The 25,641-nt window shown below is 42.0% G+C and overlaps 1 protein-coding gene across 3 annotated transcripts in view; it reads left to right on the plus strand.

Moving 5' to 3' along the window:
• The first annotated feature begins 1,076 nt into the window (after positions 1-1,076).
• Positions 1,077-25,641, plus strand: part of lmx1bb (LIM homeobox transcription factor 1, beta b) — a 50,352-nt gene continuing 25,787 nt past the window's right edge. The window contains exons 1-4 of one of the 3 annotated variants that reach the window (XM_034212436.1): positions 1,077-1,200; positions 1,893-2,066; positions 2,985-3,107; positions 3,545-3,731. In XM_034212436.1, the coding sequence (XP_034068327.1) occupies positions 2,051-2,066; positions 2,985-3,107; positions 3,545-3,731 (326 nt within the window). In that variant the 5' untranslated portion in view covers positions 1,077-1,200; positions 1,893-2,050. Of the gene's footprint in view, positions 1,201-1,892; positions 2,067-2,443; positions 3,108-3,544; positions 3,732-25,641 lie in introns of those variants that run through there. The other 2 variants (XM_034212438.1, XM_034212435.1) reach the window with 2 other exon arrangements.

The following is a 25,641-nucleotide window of genomic DNA, read 5'->3' on the forward strand; positions in this document are numbered from 1 at the left end:
CGGTTGAGATTTAAAAGAAACGAATCCATTTAATAATTGGATGTATTTATCGTTGTAATATATTTAGTTTCAGTTGTATAATTATTTATTTTTTCACAACAGGCCTACATTTATTAATAATGGCGAATTACTTGTGTTAAAACATGAATAGCTATAGGCATTACTGATAGTAGATGCCTTCGTTTTCTTTTTGCAATTTAACATGCACTGCTTTAGTAAAATCCGATTTTTTTTGCAGGTAAAACTGCGTAAAAAGTTCGCAATTATAATTTACGCTCAAATGCAGCATCATATTCTCGCTTTTCCGAAATAATTTACTTTTTTTTGCATTGAAAACCTCATATTTCTGTCCTAATATCGAGAGTAAACACACTCACTATGGAAACTAATCTAAATCACAGCCTGTTGCAGGAATGTGCATTGCCATAATGGCGCATTATAATGGTCTCTTACCTTTCCGATGGATGCAACAGTTCTGGTTACTTTAAAGTAAATTGGTTAACTTTTGCAGACCATTGCTTTCGGTACTGCACACCTGCTGCAACGTTTGTCAGGCGAGGGAGGGCCTGTCATGTAGAGGCTCATTAAAACACCGCCGGCTAAAAGTTGGCGGATTGATTTATTGAATGAATGTTTGATGTCCTCATTCACATCAGTGACCCGGCTGAAAACTGCACAATGAACGGGGGAAGGGAGGAGAACAGGGGGGAAACGAGCTTCATAATATGTTTATAAAAGTGTATTGATTATTTTGTATTGATAGTGTTCAGCTCATAATGCTTCTTAGTGGGAAGATAATCCAATATATAGTGCGAGGCGGAGGTAATTGACCCCATGCTGATAGAAGTTCTGGAAATAGAAGAAAAACAGCTAAACCGGGGTTGGATGACTTCATGACTGGCAGGTATGGACTGATTTTAACAGAACAGTGTTTCTTTTAATGAAAGAAAATACATTCATTCAATATGTATTCTCTATGTATGTAGGCTTTGAGCGTTTATGTGATAGTAATATAATTCTAAAAAGGTGAGGTGAAAATGTGACTCCTCTTTATCTTGTAGATACCCTCAGCTGTTCTCTGAGTGAACGGCAGAGGGCAACGCAACAGTCTGCTGTGTGTTTTCCAAACTGGGCTACAGGTCATCGCCTGGATGCTCCACAGAGGATATCAAGAACAACAGAAAGGCCTTTGGCTTGGAGGTAAACGCTGCGCAGACACTTTGGATAATTCTGAAGAAAATGATATACATTTATTTGTGTATTCCTTTCAAAAGTCTGTCTTACAATAACTATAAACTAAGAATGTTCTTGATATCGTGTCCAGCATCTTGTTAAAATATTTAATATTGATAATATGTGTTTTTATTATTAGGATAATTACTGTTGCTGTCGTTTGTCTTTAACTGGGCCGCAGGTTATTGTATTCGAATTAAAATGAAGGTTATGAGGTGATCTGATCATACTGCTTTCTGTGTTCATATGTCCCGTCTTCTAGGTGTCCGTCTATAGCTATTTATATATATTTTAATAGCAATGTGTCTCTCATGCAGCAGCGCACAGATGTGATATCACACAGGCCTCAGTGCACCCCTCCTCCGCACATTTAAAAACGTCTAGAAAATGCATATTAAACCTCCAAGGCCGATAAATGATATGTATACATTTTTAAATGTTTGTTTATAAATATGAATATCTTACATAAATTATTATTGTGTTTTTATTGTATTTGCATTGGGTTTATTTGAAATTCCCAACATAATAAAATCTATAGCCTAGTTGCCGGGTATCCTGCGAAAATAAATACAGCAAAAGCCTGTTGATATTATAATTAATTTGTGTATCACTATAATAGTTTGTAATAGCTACTATTAATGCTTGTTCCTGCCCTAAAGATGGATGGCCCTGGCTCGTGCTGTTATCACCGCTGATCGCCAGGTGCACCGTCTGAAAGGGACAGCAGCCTTCACAGGAAACAATACACAAAAGAGCAAGCAGGGCATGATGCCGATCTGTGTTTGTCACAATGTGGCGGAAATATAACCATTAATTCATGATGAATATACAAGGTAAATCCTCTAAATTCAATATTTGTTTTAAGTGAATTGTTGGCTAAATAATCACATCCCATTACAGAATGTATTACAATGGAACATTTCGCTTAATAAATCATTATATGTGTGTTGTTATAAGTTGTTGCTTTTTTTTATTTGTATTACCATGTTTAATTGCTTTGTGGCTTTGATGTGGAGCCAAAACAATATCACTTTTCTCTCTCTGCTCTTTCTTTTACGCTTCTCTCCGTGTGTGTTGTTATTGGACTGTGTGCAGCGCACTGTACTCTTCTCCAATAGCATCCCAATGGCAGTGAATGGGGGAATGAAAAAAGTGTATCCATGCATGCAGGAGTGGGAGGATCCACTCGCTTCAATCTCGATCTCAGACTTTTGCAGCGACAGGGCACAACCAGCCAACCGCCTCTGTTGCTTCCAAAGAGTTACAGCCGGGACATCTACATACACACACTCTCCTATTTTTGGATTTGTTGTCAAGTTTGGTTGCTTCTTCTTTTCGCCTTGAACTAAACTGTTATTCCGTGAAGACATTGTGCAGCTTCCTTTCTCCCGTCGGCTTGAGGGCGAGCAGATAAAGCTTCCTCAGTCCTCTGATCATAACAGGTGACTGTCGAGAGTTTTTATCCACGTTAAGTGTGTCCTTTCTGTCTCTCCACGCTTCTTTTGACACATTGGGGATTTCTGTGCGCTTCCTCCACCTTTTAAACTAATGCGAGCATCTCAGTCGAGTTTTTGCATTTCATAAGCTCCTTTTCTAGTTTTTCCTCCACCGAGCTGAGTGTCACACGGAAACTCAGGCGGTTTCAACAAGTTTCAGCCCTCACCGTCTTCTCTGTGCCTGCAGACACCTTTGTGTTCCCGGGATTTCTCTTGTCAGGTCTGACCGTATTCTTATGGATCATATTGCAACAGGTCTGGTGTCACTGGAGCGCCTCTCCGCGCGACAACCGCCCGAGACGTGCATCATGCTGGACGGCATAAAAATTGAAGATCATCCCCTGCGATCGGGACAAGCCACGCTCGGAGTCATGCTCGGTGAGTCTTATTTCCTCTGATTAAACTTCAGCAAATCACTCTGAATTATGCAGAGTGCAACGCAACACTGTTATTACTGTTTGGAAGCCATTACGATGAATGCCCACTGCTGTTTTGTTTCCCGACATCATGAAAAGTTAATTTGTACGCATGCAAAAGGATAAAACTACAGATAATGATGAACAAGTTGTAGTTTTATTTTAATTGAATTATAAAAGACATCTAGAGGCTGGAGTAGTTTTGTGATCTGCACCCTCATTGGTAAGACGATTCAAATGCATCCAATACATCCTGCTTTTTAATTTGATACGACACCATACATCCTAGTGTATTTCTTTATACGCAGTCTTTATGGAGTTTTATCGCGAAATGACAGTCCTTGACTCAGGCCTTCTCTGTTTTCTGACGGGCCTCAAACTCCTCTTCCGTTTTTCCAGGGACTGACTGTCACCATCCCTCCGTGTGTGAAGGGTGCCAGAGTCCCATCTCCGACCGCTTCCTGATGAGAGTCAACGATTCCTCATGGCACGAGGAGTGTTTGCAGTGCACCGTGTGTCAACAGCCCCTCACCACCAGCTGTTACTTCAGAGAAAGGAAACTTTACTGCAAACACGACTACCAACAGTAAGCACAATATCATGCTGTTCCTGTCTGCATTTCTTCAGATTGCTTTGGTTGTTGTGCAGTGATTTAAAACAAAAAAAATCCCCCATAACAACGTGATTTAGTTGGTTAACCTGGAGGCCTTGTGGGTCATTCACATTGCAACAATGCAGTGTGAAGTCATATTATTTTACAAGATGTAATGGTGTAAAACAAAACAAAAAGATCTACCAATATGGAGGTATGATATAAATAACCTGTTGGCATTGCTTCCCATGCCGGAGTTAAATATGAGTTTCCTGTAAAATCCTAAAGATAAGAGTCACAGTAAATAAGTGAAATTCAATCTGAGCTTTCTTTTATTTTACATTGTTCTACCCTTTGAATAATAAGTGTGACATATGGAAATGTGTGCAGCACACAGCATGGCTGAAGGACGCTCGGCATTACAGTCATGAACTAACGTCATATGCTTTCTTATTGTCACATTGGCCCACGATATTTCCACATTTGTGTCTGCGCAACGAGCACATTTCGAACAAAACGATGTGATCCCACTCAGGCCCGAGAATGTGCAGGCGTTCATTCTCGGGTTTGTATTTTCTTATTCCGCCCTCTGTCCGGTATTTCCTGGTTGCATTAGCCTCTGTGGCCTTCCCCCATCACCATCATCCGCTTTCGATTCTTTCAAAAATATGGAAACTTCATTTCTGTTCTTTTTTACATGGTGCTTACAGCGTATTTTAGATTTATTTTCCCCATCAATCCAAATTATAAAAATCCGATGCCTTTATTTGCCTTGAATGCTAATTGTTTTGAGTTTGCTTAACTTATTTTACCGTTGTCATTTTATCGTGTTTTTCATTTGGTTTTGGGCATCTTTTTTTAAATTTCATGCTGTTTTTTATTTGTGTTTCAGGCTTATTTATTGTAGTTAAGAGATGGCTTTACGTGCGGCATAAAAGACATGGCAACAATTGAATGGCTTAATGAAAAACATTTTTGCGCTTTTAACTGCATTTGAGTTAAATGTACCTGCGAGCAAAATACGCAAACGGGGATTTATTTTGAATTTAAAAAAAAATAAAACAATTGGAAGTTTAGGAATTTGCACGCGCGACTGACCTCAACACACACACACACACACACACACACACTCCAACAATTTCAAAGGCATTCATAATTCAATTTTAAATTTAAGCTTCACAGTTTGAAAACATTTAGAGAAAATTAAACTTATTTTGTGTTAAATTGCTGGAGTGTGATGATTGCAATGTGTTCAGGTGAATATTGTCAGTTTGATCCTTTCTTCTATTTCAACACAATAAATAAAACATTATTAATACAGTCACTAAAATAATAATTCCATAAATTATAGATAAATAACAATAAAGTAGAAATGATACCCTTGTGATTTTTGTTTATAGTAAATCACAACAATGAATTAAATATGGAGAAGCATTAGAAATTAGCCATGGAGTAACATAAATTAGTAAATTGAATTATTAAATGATCACATAAAACCTGCAGAGATGACAGATATAGTGAGGCAAATATTGAGGCTATATAAAATAACAACAATGCTGAGGGTTGCTGTTTGGGCCCTTGAGGGGCCCTGGGGTGCTTTGTGTTTCTCATTGCATGAGCGCTTTTCATGCTTGTCACTACATTTTCAGCTTTTTGTGTCCGGCCTTTTTAACAATTCTACTTCGATTACCGGGACATTATGGCTCTCTGCTAGATACCTTGCACGCAACAAAGAGTTACATCTATTGCCATGCGTGCCATTCATCCAGCTTTGTGACAGGAGTGTAGTCGGCTGATAACAATGGAAAATTCATAGCAGTAACTATGGGATACCAGAGCCTCGGCTTCACGGCTCAGAGGTGGCTGGAAGCTGAGACAGTCCGGCAGAGGGAAGGATCTCTTCCTCATGCCTGTTACTGCTCTCTCCATTTGTAGTTTTCTTTTTTAATTAGTTTGGAGTTTGAAAAGAGAGGACATACACATACAGAGATCTTTTTTTCTTTCACTCTTTCCTGATATTTCTGATGTGCTTTTACAGTGCCATATTTGTCATATAACTGACCATTTTCTCTGCTTTATTTTAAATGCTGTGATCTTGTGTGTGGCAAGTGCGATCAGGCCAGCCAAACACAACAACCTGCTGGGCGACGTCCTGCTTCACACACTGTTATTCATCACATCTTTTAATTCTTCACCCTCCTTTCCCCTACTTCTTTTTTCTTCTTCTACCCCTCCCAGGTTAAATGCTAGCTGCAGGATCTCTCCATCACACAGACACAAGTATCCCCTTTTTTCTTGTTTATCCATTTGCATTGATGGGATACTTAAAGATGTAATTGGCACCTTTTTGACTTTTATGACACCCATTTAAGATGCATTTGTCAGCCCACAAACTGCTCTGGGCTGTGAGGAGAGCTCCTACCCTTACAGAGGTCTCCGTGCCTAATTACATTCCTACAGCAGCTGATTCATGCCCCGTAATCAGCTCTCACTAGCTATAATAAATCAAGAAATTGGCAAGCAGTGTTTTTTCTCGCACCTTTGGAACAGGTTTAAGTGCAGACAGGGGAAACAATTGTGTACTGTGTTATTAAAACTCCCACCAACACAGTTTAACGCATCTCGCTCCATAGTGCAATTATATAGTAACAAGATTGGATTATAGTGTCTTCAGCGTTTTCCCCCCATGCAGCTGACCTTTGTTTATCCTCTCTGTCGTTATGTGAATTTTCAAAAAGGAATAATTTAGATGGTTTGAAGATTAAGGGATAAAAAAAATGGAATTTTTTTTTTTTTATAGGGGGAAATAGAATTCAATATATTTTAGAAGAGGAGAAATATACAAATATTATGCTGCATTTGCATGAGTATTTGAGAACAAGTCATATAGGTTTGAAGGAAAATAGGCAGAGCTGTCAGTTGGACGGGAGCCATAGCAGTAGAGGAGGAACAAGCTCCAACGAGACGGGCGGTATGTAAAAGGTAGAGTGGAATTACACCACCCTGAGAGAGTTTGTTGTGCCCTGGTGTTGGGAGGTCAATTATACATCATTAGGAGGAGGGAGATCCTTTCCTCAGGGAGACCTTTCCTCTAACCAAGCCGATGCTTTGAAAGGAGCCATGTAATAAGGCCTATCATTGGACCAAAGTGTTCGACAACACCCCTGTAATGGACTGCTTGTTAGAAAATGCCATGGGCTCCATCTACAAAACATAACATTAACTAAACTACATTATGCATAAAAACCTCACATTCCACACCTGTTTTATTTGTATTTGCTTTACTGTCTTGTAAAATGTTATTTTAGAATCCAAACAAGTCAGCATGGAGATTGTTCTACATTTCTTAATTCACATGCCGTAAGCAAAATTAAAATTCAGGTCAGGGTAGTGTGAGTAGTAGAAAAAAGCCAGTGTGATGAAGCCATAAAAAGCTGAGCTCCCAAAACCTGTCTCATCTCCCGTGTATGCGGGACGATCCCCCGGTGTGCTGAGAGGTGCTTTTTAGAACAGTTTGGAGTGCCCTCCTGTGAAATTGTTGTTTTTTAATTAGCTGTGCTTGGGACTCTGCAGCAGTGTGTACCGGATAGATGCTGACGGCTGGGTTTCTGTGTTAGCTCACCGAGTGTGTGTTTTACTCTCTCTAGGGCACTCCCGTGTGGCCTGGTACTTTGTGAACGCTCATACACACACCGAAGTAAAATATAAATAAAAAAAGGATGTACTTTGTGTTGTCAATGCACCCGGGTAGTTTTGCAGTTAATTAAAGAGTGTCCTCAGTCCTGCTAAAGTATTCAGAAGCAGCTCTGGACTCGGGGAGTACGTTCCCTTGTGCTATACTTTCAGCTATCCTTTCTTTCTTTCTTCTTTTTATTCTCCCTAAAAAGGATTAAAATGTGTCTTTAGCAACTTCTCTTGGGTGAATAAAAGAAGGACCTCTACAGAGAGACAAATCTAATGTTAGAAACATTAAGCCGGATAATATTGCTTCAGCTTGCTGGGATCTTTAGTGCGAGGCAAGGAGCTAGCTGAAGCTGGCCCCGTTCCTCGGTAAGGAAGTATTGGGTTTTATGTCAACATGGCTCGGCCTGTCCCAGCAGCGTACTAGGATGCATCATCTGTCATCTCATGGTTTGCTAACTGTCCCCCCTCCCCAGCATATTTAGACCCTTAACGGACCTGTTAGAGTGCTATTTATTTGCATCACTAGCCGCATCTTGGATTCTCCGTTTTTTGTCATTTCCGGTTCCTACAAATAGCTCTTTGAGTAATAAATATTTGATCTAAACATATCGTTTTACACCAATGCTTGTGTGTATGAATGGTGCCGTTATAAATTGTACACCAGCTACATCTATACCCGCTTCAAAAGACTTCTGTTTGCATTCACTTAATGATTTTTATTCAAGTGAAATATCATGTTATGAAATCAGGTGATATCATCAAGTTTTATGTTGTATTATTTTCTGCCGTATGTTTTATTAGATATGAGTCGGAGCTGTGTGTGTGTGGTGTGTGTGTGTGTGTGTGTGTGTGTGTGTGTGTGTGTGTGTGTGTGTGTGTGTGTGTGTGTGTGTGTGTGTGTGTGTGTGTGTGTGTGTGTGTGTGTGTGTGTGTGTGTGTGTGTGTGTGTGTGTGTGTGTGTGTGTGTGTGTGTGTGTGTGTGTGTGTGTGGGGGGGGGGGGGGGGGGGCTATAAGTATGCTAGTGTGTCTTCAATGTAGCCGCAGTTGGAACAGAAAGCACTTTGCAGGATGCTCTGGGAAGCCACAGAGGCTCAGCCACGGTAATGCCCATCACCACTTTAGAGGCCGGACTGGTGGCGAGGGATGTGGAAAGAGGTCTCTGTGGCTTTGTGCGGGGGGGCTGTAGTGCAGGGGAGGAGAAGGATCTGCTCAGGGATCTGCCTGGTGTGCTCACATTACACTGGATGATAGCAGAGGGGTGCAGAGGAACTCAAGCATGCAATTTGTTGGTAGCCACAATTGAACCTCATCTCCTAAAGCCGGCTGTTAGGCAGCCAGTGGGACATGTCAGTCAATCGGGAATGCTAATCAGTGACGGTGGAGAGAAAGCCCTCGGCTCGGCAATGTAGTGATTTTCATTACTGGCACCAAGTCCACGAGCCTTCAGGTTTATTTTCACAGCATGACAACTCTTCATAACAAAAAAGGGAAGGCAACCACAAACCATTAAATGCAATTTACAAATTAGATTTTGGCTAAATCTGTGAAATACTGTAAAAGCTGTCTTAAAGTAGCCAGCTGAGGAATACACACACTCAGCAAATGTTTTCAAATTCAATTTGCCAGATTACATGTTTAAATCACTTTCCTTTTTTACTGGTTGGATTTCTGCTGCGATGAAATTATTCATTCCGAATATCATTTACGGTGTGTCCAATAAAACATTTGAATAATAATTGCGCACATTCCCAGGATTTTGATCACATTTGATATCTGTTCTCCTCATTCTACTTCTATGGTTTGGAAACAGCCCACACTTGTTCCTCCAGGCAGCCTGGTCGAACGTGCATGAGAAATTGAGACATGGCCTCTGCTGCTGGCTCGCAGTATCGCTGCTGGCCCCCACTGTGTATATGGGATCCCACTCTGGAATGTTTTTCCAACACGTAGGCTTTTCACAGATACACTAGAGAGGACTGGCATCATAGTGGCAAGTGCTGCATTCAGACTGTTGTGTGCCCAAGGCTTACTCTCACACTCACGTCACACATTCTAGCTGTACTTGGGAATGGGCAGAGCTGTGCTGTTTGTCTACATACACCCCAGCTTTCTGTGAGGGTGTGGGCGCATGTGTATGTGCGTGTGTGTGTACACTTGCTTCCTCTCTCTGCTCCTTTCTTTCTTTGTCTCTAATATAAGCCTTTTTCCAATGCCTCGTTTTAATGATACATTTCAGCACCTCATCTTAGTTGCTGCATGTCTGCATTTCAGCAGTATAGATTCTTGTACAGATAAGTCAAACCACAATTCTTTGTCTTTTTTTCACCCCTTTTAATCTTCATCAAATGAGATTAGCCCCCAAATACCGGTATTCCTGCCCAAAGTGACTGACAGAGATTTGCACTTTTATCATTAAGTGTGACACTAAGCTGGTCAGAGCTTTGTCTTCAATGGAGGGTCTGACGGAAACGGGGGCTCCTAATCCTTTTATTTGTGTCAGGCCCAGAAAAAGGGAAGAATGGGGCCGGGGTGGGATGGGACTGCAGAATGCCACGGCCCTTAGTCCCCTCCAGACCCGGCCTCCACAGCCAAGTGAGCATGAGACTCATCCTATGTGGTCTTTGCACTCGAGCGGACGCATACACACTCATGCGCACACAGACCCACATTTGTGCATCTACAGTATGTTGAAATGTTTGTTCAAGCAAATGCACACAATCATGACTACACCATCTCATGTACAAATACATATGTTCTGCCACTTATGCGCCCAACCACACACACATGTATTTCAGAGTGTGTACCTGCCCACAGCAGAGCAGGTCTGCGAGTGCATGGGACTGCAATAGCAGGAGGTTCAGTCTAGGATGAGATTAATAAAGTTTGCCGGTTCCCTGGTCGAGGTCCAACGCTAGGCTTTTGTCTGCGGCTCACATCGGGTTGTGGGGCTTCAGCTCCTTTTGTGTGTGCACCCTTGTGGTAATCCATCTTCAGCGGGAGTCCCCTGGGGCACTTTATTTACTCATTCAACTGTTTGGAAGTCTGTTAGACTGCAGATCAGATGCAGTGAAACCAATGTGATTACTTTAACCAGCACTTGCAGATTCCTGCCCAGCATTCTCCTCTCACCCTGAGCTGGTGTGCTCTGCAGGTGGGAGGGAGGGAGGGAAGGTCTTCACTGGCTCATCCCACTCTGTCTGTCCTGTTTACCGGCCTGGTTGGAGGGCTTACGAACATTCTGCATTAGTTATTGAACCTTCTGTGCCCACACACTGTAGAGCTGACTTGAGTCTTTTATTATCCTCGTGTATTTGAGTTTGTTATTATTCATCTGAAATATACAAGCTCCAAAACTAGTGGCTGGCTGAATTTTGTCTCCGATCGTAATTCCGCACCATGGCAAGTGTGGTTGCACAGTGTAAAAACTAACATCTATGTTTTATTGCAAACAATGAGATGGATTTGGTTATCCATCCATCAACATAAACCCAGAGCTATGTATTTGGGGCTAACCCCCATGTTAAACCGTTGCAGGCTGTCAGGCTCTCTGAATTTACTCTCCGTCTCTTCCCCCTGGCGTGGCTGGGGAATATGGTTGAAATCAGCTGCCAGGACCAGCATCCACAGCGAGAGCCCCCTAAACTCGCTGTTAGAAACCCGCCGCTGATTGGTGATGGCTGTCTTGGCAAGAAAAATAACCCCCGAATGAAAACAGTACGGATTGGGTTTCTATGCGTTGGACTCACTCTCCTCCTCTCTGACCGGCCCCCCCACAGCCAGCCAGCGTGATTTGTGCATGAGGTCCCGTGACCTATGGAAGCTTCAAAAAGCAGCGAGGGGAAATATTTGGATGATCCTGATGGGGGAGTGGAGACGTGGGAGGGAGGCAGATATGATGGGGGCTTGGTAAGTGCAGGGCTGAGAGGTGTAAGGCAAGGCAGATGTGGAGAATGTGCAGTGCAGTCGTGATGACAGGGGAGTATGTGCAGAGAAGATGACTGTCCATCCTAGGGTCTTATCCCGACACCCACCACTAAAGTCCCACAGGACAGCTGTAACACACACGTCATGTTCAGCATAAACCGGTGGCAAAGGGGGGTTGGAAAGTGTTGCAATAGAAGAGGCATTTTATCATCAGGTACCGTGCCCTGATACTGATCGTCTGTACCTCACCCCCCTGCTGTACCCCCCCTGATCCCTTCTCCTCTCCCTTTGTCTTTCCTCTACCGGTTGGATATTAATGTTTCCCAGAAAGCTGCTACAATACGTCTTCTTTGGAAATTCCACGACTCAAAATGATCAGGTGTCTATGAAAGGGATGAATAGGGGAATAAAACATAACGTTTTTTCTCAGTGGTTTTGGTGCATTTCACAGCGCTCTCAGAATGGAGATTTCTATTCGGTTGCTTTGATAAGAAAAATGTGTTGCTGCAGGTGAAGACTCAGTTGTTTGCTCCATTCATCTAAATGTTCTCCTCAAGTGTAGTATTGTTTTATTCCACCTCATGGCCTCATAACACATCATTCATGCACAGAATCTGCCTCTTGGGCCAGTTGGCTGGAAACCCCATTGAACAGAAATAGCTGCAGCATGACTGAGGCATCATGCAAACCCAAACTCAGCAGTTAAAACAGCAAAGCTTTGGTCAATCAGTCTTTGCTCGCCTCTGTGCTTGTCGCTGCCTCCTCCTGAGAGTGGGTGGGTGGACTGACCCCTAGCGTGTCTGTCTGCCTGAACGTTGGCCCTGCATGCCCGGCCTCACCAGTGTTGGGTGTAACGCGTTACAAAAGTAACGGAGTTACAGTAATATATTACTTTTTGCTGTAACGAAGTAATGTAACGCATTATTTATGAAATATGGGTAATATATTACCCGTTGCAATGCTCAGTAACGCAGTTACAACACATTTTAACCCGAAATTAAATGGTGTTTTTTTTTTTTAAGAATGTACTAACATAGTGAGACATTCGGACACCAGACAAATTGTGCGGGTAGATTAGTAAACCTGGTGTGTTTACCCTTCAGGCTTCGCGTCGATATCTTCGGGGCAGTTGAATGTTATGCACCCTCTATTCAAAAAAGAGAACGGAGCGAAAAATACAAACAACAAATTGTGTCAGGTACGCGTGACCTGCTCCGCTGCGCGTGCATCATTTCCAAAGTGCTTCCACAGCAGTGACACACATCTGTGAATAATCATTTATACGAAAATGGCAACCATCACTAAACGCCAGCAACACTGCATCAATCAATCAATCAATCAATGTTTATTTATATAGCCCAATATCACAAATGTTACATTTGTCTCAGTGGACTTTACAGTTTGTACAAAATATCAGTATGACAATACGACACCCTCTGTCCTTAGACTCTCACATCGTACAAGGAAAAACTTCCGAAGAAAACCCACAGTTTAATGGGAAAAATGGGAGAAACCTCAGGGAGAGCAACAGAGGAGGGATCCCTCTCCCAGGACGGACAGACTTGCAATAGATGCCGTGTGTAAATTGAAAAGATAATACATTTGCAACATAGGTAGTCCAAATGTTTGGAAATGCATGTGTGTATAATAGGAAGATGAATCCACGAGGATATCCATCCAGGACCTATGATCCAGGATCACAGCGACGACTCAAGATCCAGGACAGAGGAGCGCAGGATCATCCATGACTCCGGATCCCGGTGTATACAGACACCAAAAAGAAAGACATTTGGGGAAGCTGGGTTAATCGGAACATGAGAGTACACAAGTATAGACAGAGAGAAGGAAGAAGTAAGATGTCCCCCGACAAACTAAGCCTATATCAGCAAAACTAGGGGCTGAATCTAATCAGCCCTAACTATAAGCTTTATCAAAAAGGAAGGTCTTAAGCGCACTCTTAAAAACGGATAGGGTGTCTGCCGCCCGAACACAAACTGGAAGCTGATTCCACAAATGTGGAGCTTGATAAGAAAAGGCTCTGGCTCCCATTGTACTTTTAGAGACTCTAGGAACAACCAACAACCCTGCATTCTTGGAACGCAATGCCCTAGTAGGACAGTAGGGTATAATGAGTTCTTTAAGGTAAGATGGCGCCTGCCCATTAAGGGCTTTGTAGGCGAGAAGAAGAATTTTAAATTCTATCCTGTGTTCTATAGGGAGCCAGTGTAAGGCAGCCAGAACAGGAGTAATGTGGTCCCTTTTCCTAACTCTGGTTAGTACACGAGCTGCAGCATTTTGAATCAGCTGAAGCGACTTGACTGACTTCTTGGTACACCCTGATAATAAAGAGTTACAATAATCCAGCCTTGAAGTAACAAATGCATGGACTAGTTTCTCTGCATCGTTTTGAGGCAAGATATGCCTGATTTTTGCAATGTTACGTAGATGGAAGTAGGCGGTCCTTGAAATTGATTTTATGTGGGCGTTAAAGGATAAATCCTGATCAAATATAACACCAAGATTCCTTACAGTCTCACTGGAGGCCAAATTAATGCCATCCATAGTTAATATATCCTTAGATAATTTGTTTCGTAGATTCTTCGGGCCAAGTACAATAACTTCAGTTTTGGTCGTGTTTAACATCAAAAAGTTTAAGGTCATCCACGTTTTTAAGTCCTTAAGGCAGTCTTGAATTTTATTTAGATGATTAATTTCATCAGGCTTGATTGATAAATATAGTTGAGTATCATCCGCATAACAATGAAAATGTACAGAATGATTCCTTATAATATTGCCTAACGGAAGCATATATAATGTGAACAAAATAGGTCCGAGCACTGAGCCCTGTGGCACTCCATGGCTAACTTTGGTTTGCGTGGAAGATTCATCATTGACACGTACAAACTGAGAGCGTTCAGATAGATAGGACCTAAACCAGCCTAAAGCAGTTCCCTGTATGCCAACTAAGTGCTCTAGTCTTTGCAATAAGATATCATGGTCGATAGTATCAAATGCAGCACTGAGATCGAGCAAAACAAGAATAGAGACACGTCCCTTGTCAGAGGCTATTAGAATGTCATTTGTGACTTTAACCAGAGCTGTCTCTGTGATATGATGTGTTCTAAAGCCAGACTGAAAATCTTCAAATAAATCATTGTTTTTTAAGTAATCACACAACTGTTTTGCGACCGCTTTCTCAAGAATTTTTGAGAGGAACGGAAGATTGGAAATAGGTCTATAATTGGCTAAAACCTCTGGATCGAGGTTGTGCTTTTTAAGAAGCGGTTTTATCACTGCTACTTTGAATGATTGTGGAACATAGCCTGATAATAAAGACATATTCATAATATTTAATAAATAAGTGCTAATTAATGGAAAAACTTCCTTCAACAGCTTAGTTGGAATTGGGTCTAACATACACGTTGATGGTTTAGAAGAGAGAAACATTGAATTTAATTGTTCAAGGTTTATGGCTGAAAAGCATTCTAGTTTACTATCTAGTGTAATATTAGAACTTACGTTTCCGGGAGCTGTTGATAACACTATACTGGTCAAAGGCAAGAGGTCATTAATTTTGTTTCTAAGAGTAACAATTTTATCATTAAAAAAGCACATAAAATCATTACTACTGAGTGCTATGGGAATAGAAGGCTCAATTGAGCTGTGGCTTTCTGTCAGCCTGGCTACAGTGCTGAAAAGAAATCTTGCATTATTCTTATTCTCATCTATTAATGAAGAGTAGTAGGCTGCTCTCGCTTTACGCAGTGCTTTCTTATATTCATTGAGAGTAATATGCCAAATTAAACGAGATTCTTCAAGTTTAGTGGAACGCCATATCCTTTCAAGTTGTCTCGACTTTTGCTTTATTTTGCGGGTTTCGGCATTATGCCATGGAGCTAATCTATGTTGTTTTATTTTCTTCTTTTTCAAAGGAGCAACAGAGTCTAATTTTATTCGCAGCGCATCTGTAGCACTATCAACAACATGATCAATTTGGGGTGGTGTACATTTTGTATAAGTTTCCTCCCTTACATGCAGACATGCTATCGAGTTAAGTAGTGGTGGAATCTCTTCCTTAAATTTGGAAATTTGCATCTACTGCAGACAGTAGCAACGGGTCAGATGGGGACATCACGTTACCCTCCGTTGTGGACACCAGCTTACTCCCGCCTGACTCTCGCCCCCGGAGCAGCAGTCTTTGTCGCCGGAAACTACGCCGCCCCTCTGCGGCCCGCAGGTGCCAGGATACCACGGCAAAACAGAGCCTGCCCAGGTATATCTAAACAAGTACCCGCCTGTACAGTGGGGTAAGGCGGTCATTTTGCAGCTCATCGTGGTATACAAATAGACAAGGGCTAGAATATTCATGTGAAAATAGTGCCATATTCTGCCATGCCTGTAGAAATGTTGGGTCAAAAATAATGCATAAAATAGCACAGATGCCTTCACCACGAATGCCTACAAAACTATCTCATATCCCAAGCTTATCAACAAGCTAATGTTGCAGCTGAAATGTTCTCCAGGTCACAAAGTCAACCTCACATGATGATGTGATACTAGTTTTCCAGCACAGTAAATATTCTCTTCCCAGAGTATATGATGGGACCAAAGTGATGATTTAGTACATGGTTTTAATAATACTTTTGCTTTTCAATGTTTGCCATTTCAAACCATGAGCTGGTTCAAATAATATTTGCCTTGATTTACAATATGTTCTCATTTGTTTTATCAGTACAGCTTTGAAGCTTTGGTGCTTTTCTTTGCCATCGTCCACTTTGGACTATATGAAATATTTCAGGATTGCACTTTTAACTCACTTGAAATGTTCTCACTTGCTTGGTTTCAAAACATAACAAATGCCATAATCTGTTCATTGGGGACCATCAATGCTATTTTTCATTGCTGTTGCCGGGCAACACTATTGCTCATGTAAACCTGCTACTGCTGCGCCCCCTGTAATCTCAGATGCACCCTGAGTCATTTTGTTCTGGAACCGGGCCTGAACACGGCCATATACTAAACAAAATACAGAGCCCATTCCGTGTCCTGTTATTGTTTACTTCCTCTCTGCCTTCTTCTGGTGATTTATCTGACGTCCAGCGCTCCGTCTTTTAACCTCTTTTCCTTTCTCTTTCTGGATCCTCCTTAGCAACCTTCATTATAGTCCTTGACAGTGGTCTGTACTGCTGTATTAACAACGTGTCACATGTTAATAATTTACAATCAGAATCGAGTATTCAACTAAGTCGTGTAATACAAGTTGTCAGTAGCCTTTAGGGCCTACACAGTTGTTATGCTATACCACATTGCCCTTCACTGGATGTATAATGAGCTGCACTAAACTACATTTTAACATTTAAAATACCTAGCCATTCTTTTGCGGTTATTTTTGTGAAAGTAACTAAAAAGTAACTAAAGTAGTGTAACTCATTACATTTCAGAGACAGTAATATTGTAATGTAACTTAGTTATTACTTTCAAAAGAGAGTAATAAGTAATATATTACATTTTGGAAGTAACTTGCCCAACACTGGGCCTCACAGGGGAGCGCCAGCCCCAGGCCGGAGTCGTGCTCTGAAACCAGAGCTCCAACGTTGTGTTGTGTTCCCAGCTGGAGAGACAGCCCTGGCTCTGAGCGGACCCTCTCGCAGCGTGCAGCCGGGGTCACCGGTGGCCTCTCAACCTTCATCACTCCTCTGTGCTCCTGCGCAGCACGGCCTAGGACTACATTATTTATTGACCTGCAGTCTTCGGGTTCTTCTAAGACTCGCAACAAATATCAGAGAGCTGAAGTTTTGATGGGGTCATGTTATCAATTACATCTCGGGAGGCTAAACTACACAGTATCTTAGGACTGCCTGCGCAATTTTAACTAGATGAATGTTTTAGATGACTCGTACTGTCAGTAATAGCACTCTTTGAAATGCGAAGTCATATGTTATGTCTAAGCTGGATCGTCTCACTTTTAAGTAACCAGAAAATCTGGTTTTAGGAACATTGTCACTTTGAGTGTTTGTGGTGTGAATGTGTCTTTGTATCTTTTTTTCTGCAGTTTCTGAATACAATTTATCCAATGGTATCTTATAGCACCGCTAAGCATTTAATCATGTTTTTTAGCATTCCTGTGTGAATGTGCCTGCATGTGTGCAGCCATATGTGTGTGTAGCGTGCCCGCTTGCGTGTGTGTAGTGGGTCTGACACTCGGCCAAGCATTGGACATGCTTTTGGCAGGCGACGCAGTCTGTGGATTCTCCTCTTGGTCGTGCTGCTCCGGAGGCAGAAAGCAGTGCGTGCCACCCAAACCACCGGCCGCCCCCTCTTTCTATCATCAGCAGACCGGCCTTCTCCCTGCTCTCCGTGCTCTCCTTTTCCTGGGCCCCAGAGCTTGGGCTGTGGCCTGTGGATGAGTGCTACATCCTGGCTGTCAGCACAGGGGTTAGCTGGGGATTGGCCTGTGGTGGAAGTGCAGTATCAGGACCTGTCTGTCAGCTCCTCGTTCTGCTTCCACCCGCCCCTCCGCGCAGGCTGCAGTCAGTGGCACAAACATACGCCGAGCTGTGACTGACTCGGATCCCTTGTCTGAAAATGAAAGGATCACTCTCAGAATAGGCATATTCATAACCATGCCAATGAAAAGGGGCTGTTTAAAACCCTTAAGTGCTCGGGTGTTGTGTTTTTAAACGGACCGCGAAAGCTTTGACAGATGGTTTACTATTACACCCAGTATTTCATTTCAGGTACTTTTAACTGTCGCTTTCCGACTTCCGAGGAGCGGCTACTCAGCCACAGCGCGTCTTTGCATTCAGTTACAGCTCCCTTGCAACCGTTTCTTACTGGAAAGCCCAATTCCCATTTATCATATTGATGAATGTTTGAAAATGTCACTCAAGTCATTTTTTAAATCTTGTGGGTGATATATTTGTTCTGCCAACATTCTGATATCGTGCATATACAGTACATGGTGCCATACCTTGACTCACCATGTGTGGATCACATTATCTGATACACACACAGATACAAACATGCCAACACACACATGGACACACATCTGTACGGCACATGGTTGCAGACAAGCTTACACATGTTGGAGGATTTGTGACTATAATCAGATTAATTGGTCCATCTCTCCATGGAAACTTCACATACAGTACACACATGAAGGCCTCTGGTAGCTTTCAGGTGGATGCTGCTTACACTAACCAGAGGCCAGGCAGCAGGCGCAAGGTCGGCAGGGTCAAAGCACGTTCTCTGGCATCACCCTCTTCTTTATGGCATACATGTTCGAAAATTATTACAGCACTTTCAGCCTCATTCTGTCTGACAGGGAAGGAATTTCTATCTGTGCCTCTTAGAGGTTTCCGAGTTTTAAATTTGACACAGAGAATATTTTTTTCCACAACATCAACATGAAAGTTGGTGTTGCTTGGCAGAAGCCTTGGCCTCTTCAAAGACAGTGGTAAAATACCCTTGGCCTTTGAGAAAAATATTATAAGTACATTAGCCATAATCCTTATTAACATTCTCCACACTGCATGCAGGTTTTGCGCCTCAGTACGCACTGTATGTTTTTCTTATTACCCACAAGTATGTCTATGTGAGGGACTATCTACACACACGCTGCCATTCATGATTTTATTATAGGTTTTAGCTTAACCACAAGTCATACATAGGAACGAGTTATGCTTTCTGTCTTTCTTTTCAAATTGTGTAATCTCTATTTAACTACATATACTTCGTTTTGCTTGTATAATAGTGATTATAAGGTGTATAGGGCTTCTAAAGAGTCATCATTACTGGCAGTAAACAGTGTTAAGTGTTATGTCTTGGTGCTTTTAGATCAGTGATTCCCAACCCAGGGGATACTTCAACAGTTACCAGAGGGTTTGTGGAAAGATTGTTGAGTAGCTCATGCAATTAAAATAAATAAATACAGAAATTACAATTTCTATATCCATATATTTAGAAGATACAACATTTTAACACCACATTTTGTGAATAAGAGTATGTGAAAACTAGTTGCAGAGAAGCTGAAACGTTTTGCTGAAAGTAATTGTTAAGCAGTTATGATTATCGATAAGCATTACAAAAACAGTGAGAAAAGTTGGCTTGAAGTACTTAGCTAAAAATAATGTTTCAACTGTTAAATAAATAGCTAAAAGTACTGTATAAACCAGTCAAATAGTTAGCTAAAAGCAATGTACTAAGATGAATAACTAAACCTAATGTAAAAACTCTAGAATGTGTTAGCTAAAAGTTATATAACAATTATTGAATGATGTTTATGGGCCTACTTAACTAAATCAACCAAATCACAAACAGCTCAATAATGTGAAAAATAAAGGTTTCAGCCAATATTATACCCACTTCTGTATCATTAATAGTTGAATATTATAACATTTAAAATGTATTCATAAGAACACATTTGAAGCATGATGGGTAATGTCACTGAGGGGGTACAGGAGTTCATCTGAAGGTGCTGTGTGAGTTTTAAGAACCACTGATTTAGGGGTTGGTAATATGATAGCCTTACACACAAGCACCAACTTCTTCCCCTCAATAATGGTTGTAACAAGTTTGTTTAGTGTCATTTATTTTATCCAATCCAAATAGCGGTGGGATGAGGTTCACCAGAACAGAAAAATGAAGATACTTTTAGGTAAGCCGTCTATCACAACAAAACCTTCACATACTTCCTTGTCATTGTCCAAAATGTTCTGCCTCGTGTGGTAAACCCTGCGCTGCTGGCACTTAAGACCAACTAAACAACCCATAAAAATCTATTTCGCAAATAGTGTTTCGCCCAGCTCTGTTTTTTTCACACATTGTGGCGCTAATAAGCTTTGACACACCCTAAACAACCGCCTCTCAGAGACTACTTCCAGTGTGGAGCGGCGGTTTGGTGTCCAGGGGAAGCCTGTGGTTCTGGAGCCAGAGAAGGAGTCGTGCACTGCCGTCCCACAGAGATGACAGGAAGATAAGTAAGAGAAGTGGCCTCTCCTCACAAAAACATCCCACCAGGAACTAACCTAACCTGGGGGAGAATTGAGGGCTTCAGTACTCTTGTCAAACTCTATCCTTACTGGAGGAAAATACAGAGAGAAGAAAAAGGTTTCCTCATCAGAATGAAGATTCCTTGATCAACGTTGACTAGGAGCGTTAGTCATGCAGTAGCCATCACAACCCACTGTAAGCTGTTCTTGCGGTATCACAAATATCCATATCAAGTTTATACTACACGAGCATGCCTCTGTATGTCACAACTTTGGCTTTGTGACATGGCTTCTCTTCACCAGCAGCCACAGAAATAAAGAAGGGTGGAGGGGGGCGACAGACTCTTGGCAGACACAGCCCCTGCAATTATAACTTCGAAAACCGCTTGTACTTTGCAATATTTGAGAAGGCAAAGACAAAAGTTAGCCATTTCTCCTAGACGATGCGTAATGAGGGAACCGTAGGGAAAGAGAAACAGCGAGTGGTTTCTGGAAGCGGCACTAACACTGGGATCAGCAGCATAAAAAAAGATTTACACCCCCAGCTCTTAAACAGTTTTCTTTTGCTCAATGGTTCCTCTTTTACAGATATTTCAAGGAAGTAATAAACTGCACTGACAAGCCTTCGAGTGGCTTTGAAACATCCCTCATGGGTAACAGAGGTCCATCACTTCTATCACTTTGGCTCTGTATCGTTATTTCTGTGGGAGTCAGTATGTTTCTCTCTGTTAACAGCACTTAGTCACGTCTGGATATTATGATTAGCTTGTTGTCGTTTGTATCAAAGAAATGTGGCAGACAAACTTTAATACATCAACGTTCTCCCCGAGGCTAAGTCAGTTTACCTTTATGTTGTTGTGAGTTGTGCTTTTTGCCGTGTGGTTATGGCCTACTGACTGTTTTTCCTGACGGTGAAGTTCTTTTGAAGCTGTCTGCATGGTCCAGAATGAGGCCCTGCACAGTGTAAGATGTCATACTCCCACTGTGCTGACCAACATGCTCTGTGGGCCTTCATGAGCCCATAACATTTAATGGTACTTTGGCAAAAGCTAATGGAAACTCTTACTTTGCATAGCAATCACATTGCGTTCCCTTAGTTCATTTTTTTTATTTCCCCCTAATTATTCGTTTGTGTCTTTGATATACCTAAGTTTGAACTCAGGATTAATAAACCAGAACGAAAGGGAACATTTGTCTCGAGTAAGCCACGGTTCCCTGCGTTCTACTTCCCCACAGCAGGGATGTTTGTAGTCTTGCTGGGATAGCATAACATCACAGAGTGTCCCTTTGGATGTGAGGCTTGGTTTGGAGACGTTCTCAGGAGGAGGAGGAGGAGGAGGAGAGGAGGAGGAGAGGAGGAGGAGGAGGAGAGGGGTAGGTCATGCCGTGGCACGTACGTCTCTCAGTGTGAGATGAGGAAACATCTCGACCTCGCACAGGTTCAAGAAGAAAAGCCTGCTTCTGATTAGTCACTCTGATCCACAGTGATAAACAATTCCTGTGGTCTCCAGCTCAAAGAAACATCACTGGCAGCGATCTAGTGTTCACGGGTGGTTCATGTGTTTGTATGCTCAGACATGCAGGGTTTGTATGCTTTTCTGTTTACATATTAGATCTTGATAATCAGTATCTTACCGAAAATAGCATGCATTTTGATTCATCTGGTTGGATATCAGCTCCATTTGAAGCTTGAAATTGAATAATTTGATGTTCTTATGGTCTAGGATGACATCAGTGGTCATTTGCAATCCAAAACATGGGGGTTTGTGGTGATTTTATTTTACTATGGTAAGATAGTCACATGTTTAAATAGCAGAATAGATAAAAAGCCATGCATTATGTCTCTGCATGCTAAATCTACAGACCACAACAGTCCAAAGCCATAACCAGAGGGTGATGGAGGAGTTTAAAAACATTCCTCCAAAGAGTATCTTGTACTCTTTGCCCTTGATGGTAACTGGCAAGTTTTATCTGTTGCTGAACTTCCGCGCAGATGCCGGGCATCGAGCTTTGGGGTAATAAAAATGTCTTCGGAAGGTAAGTGTTTATGGTGAGGATCCTTAAGCTTTGCAGGATCAAAGCTCTGTTGAAAGGACGTTAGGCAAAGAAGCAGGAATAATAAACAAAAGAACCAGTTAGTCATACAATTAGATTTATGAGATGCAGAAATCATGTCAGGGAGAGGTAGGTTTCTGTTGGGCTGCTCTTTATCACTGGGAAAAACAGAACATTTAAGTTATGAGAACAATACCTGCGATAAAGATAGAGAAGCATTTCACATTACAAATGTTAAGTATATCTTTTTTTGTGCACTCTATGTTGACCTTTTATTATCTTCCAACCGGTTAGATGAAAATTGTGTTTTTCATTCTCAGTAAAATGTCTTGGTTTGTTGGTAAAATGCTTATCTGTGTTTCCTAAGAAAAAAGCATTTTGCCGCATACGAGAGCTTTGTGTATGGCGCAGTTTGGCTTCTCTCTGGTGCTTCTCCACTGTTTTAGTGAGGTTCAAAAACAACCCTGAATCCCCGACTTCAGAGCCAGATTACATAATTAGTAATCCCTTTTTAATCTCAGACCTTAGGGAAGATGATTCATGTTTGATTTATGTTTATTTTCTTATGTGGTCACATTCAAATCAGGTTAGGCCATTTCATGAGCACCTTCTAAAGTGGTCAGACATGTTTTATTTCCAGTGCAGTGTGTGTAGGAGTGAGAGTGGTGTACCACCCGGGACCGTCCTATCCAGTCATTTGCTGGAGGCTACAGCTTTAAATTGGAATTATTACTTTGAATATAAGTATGGAAATAAGCTGGTCCTTGCCTGCTAAGATGAATGAGGTGTGTGGTGCACCTGACCTGGAAATGGCGTGAAGGTACAAGTGCAGCACAAGAGCCTCCTTTTTCATCCGGCCCCTGTCATGTAACACAACGCCCCAAATCATGACCGTTTTTAGAAAGTGCAGACAGATGTGTTTTTGATTTTAAGATGTTATCTGGTTTAGGTTAAAACATCAGCATTTGCCCATTGTAGCACAACAAATGGACTGTTTACAAGTAATTAGTGTGGAGATGAAGGTGGAGCCTTAAGTTTCACTCTTTAAATAAGAAAGGTGTTTTTATTTGGACCCTAATATTGATGTGAAATGGCAATGGCCATTGTCCCTGTAAAATCCTGAAATATTATTAAAGTATGTTTACATCTGGATAACAAATAATTAAGATTCAGTGCCATATCCCTAACATTTAACTTTAACATTTTAAATAAGAGTAATAAAGGAATATAACATCATTAACATCATATCAACAAAACGAAGAAAAAAAAGTCCATTCTAGCTATTAGTTTACTTTTTCTTTCAAGTGAAATCATTCAGTAAATTCAGCTTTGCTTAATGCACATGGAATTCTGTGCTAATGTCTCAGAACTTTATGTTCTTCAGGTGAATTGCAAACAAATACGCAGTAAAGGAATTTGAGACTTTCTTCTTTTTGGAAAACAAAAGTGATTAGGTTGCTCTTCACTAAGGTGTGTGGGAGACACATTCCTCCTGCTTGGTATGTTAATTCTCAGCTCCAGGGCCTGTACCAGCCGTCATGCTTTGAAGTTCCGCTTTGCGCTGCCTTCTCCCCGTCAGGTGAACTTGTGGCCTCTTAGCATTTTTATTTATTAGACAATCCCTCACATGTAAAAGAGGATAAAGTTGACATGTTACAGGCAGTTGACACTTTCACACGTTGAGGGGAGTGCTTTGTCTAACACCCCAACACATTTGAGCTTTAAAATCAATGACACCTACCTGCCGGAGGAGTTTTCTCATTGGACGGCTGCCAAGACACTTAAAAGAAGGCAGACCAGATAATTATGACTCACAGTGAAAGCAAAGTACATACATGATCATTCTGTATTTACCTCTATCAATTCCTTTCATTTACAAATCCCTTCAATCCATTTGATTTGTTATTAAACTTGTTGTGTGTCAGTGAGCACATTTCTGCTGGTTAGCTAACTGGAACATTTCCTCATCTGCCAATATTGCTTTTTTTCCCTTCTCCTGTCTATTAAGAATCATTGTCAGGCAGCCAGCTAATGTCCAAAAAGGTCACCTGCTGTTATGATTGAAGCGAGCGCTGGTGGTTTGACCCAACCCATGAAGAGTTATAGGTGGCCGGTCAGCTTGTCAGTCAGGTTGGGTGGTTTTTTAATCATTTCATCTTTGCTGGGGGGCTCTCCTGAGACCCCTGCAACGTTTAGCAGTCTGCGGCTCAGGACCCCGGGGCTCGTCTAAGCCCTGCCTGTATCCGTGCTGCCATTATTAGCTCTGCTCTCCAGAGCACGCCGCTCATCTCTCCCCTGAGAAAGCGGCTGAGAGATGAAGCGAGCTGGCTGGGCGCGGCAGCGGAGGGCCAATAGCCCGACATGGAACAGTAATTACTCCATTGATATTCCTCACACAATAACACTGTCTTCTCTCATTTGCATAACGTCGGCTCGGCTCGCCAGATGAATGCATATGATCTTGTCGGGGGGGCTGCAGGAGGTTAGATGGCATGTGAGTGGAGGGGATTTTTACCTCCTTCTAGGCGCCACTTTTGTTTCAAACATGCGGGATAAACTGTGATTAAGTTTGCAGAATGAAAGAGGAAACCACCTTCGTACTGTTCTATGTATACAGCTTTACGGCTTTCTGGCTCAGCTGTCTTTGTGGTATTAGAACATAAACAACAAAATGGAGAGAGCAGGCTGTGGTGTATCAGGTTTGTAGCAGTGTGTGTGAGAGAATGAGAGTGTGTGGAGGGGGTGGGGTGTCAGTGGATGTCATAGGGCCCTGTCTCAGTCCTTGCTTAATGGCCATTGGTCATAGGCTGTCTACCCTTTTATTTCTTTTGCTCTCCTGCTCTATCCTTCCAGGTCTCCCACTGGAGCAGCGCCCTCAGGCACCGCATCATTTATTGCTGTCAGGAGTCACAGGGGAGAGGAGGGGGAAGAGGAGAGGGGGGGTGGAGGAGGAGGAGGAGGGGAGACAGGGAGAAGATGTGCTGCAGAGAGAAGCCAATGGAGGCGATGGGGAGAGGCAGGCACGCTAGACTGTCAAATCTCAGCCGTTGAATATTTAATGGAGCCTGGAGTGTTTATTTAGTTAGCCTGTCGATTTTTACCGCTCTGTCAATAGCGGCTCCCGTGTAGCCTGCTGATGATCTTTAGTGTCTCTTCCCCCAGGAGAGGCCAGGCACTAAATGCAATTATGGATTTTCCTGCACCGCAATGTGTTTGATATTTTTACTGATCTAATTTGCAATCTGGTAGT

The sequence above is a fragment of the Gymnodraco acuticeps genome, unplaced genomic scaffold (assembly GCF_902827175.1).
Source record: "Gymnodraco acuticeps unplaced genomic scaffold, fGymAcu1.1, whole genome shotgun sequence".
Classification (NCBI taxonomy): Eukaryota; Metazoa; Chordata; class Actinopteri; order Perciformes; family Bathydraconidae; genus Gymnodraco; species Gymnodraco acuticeps.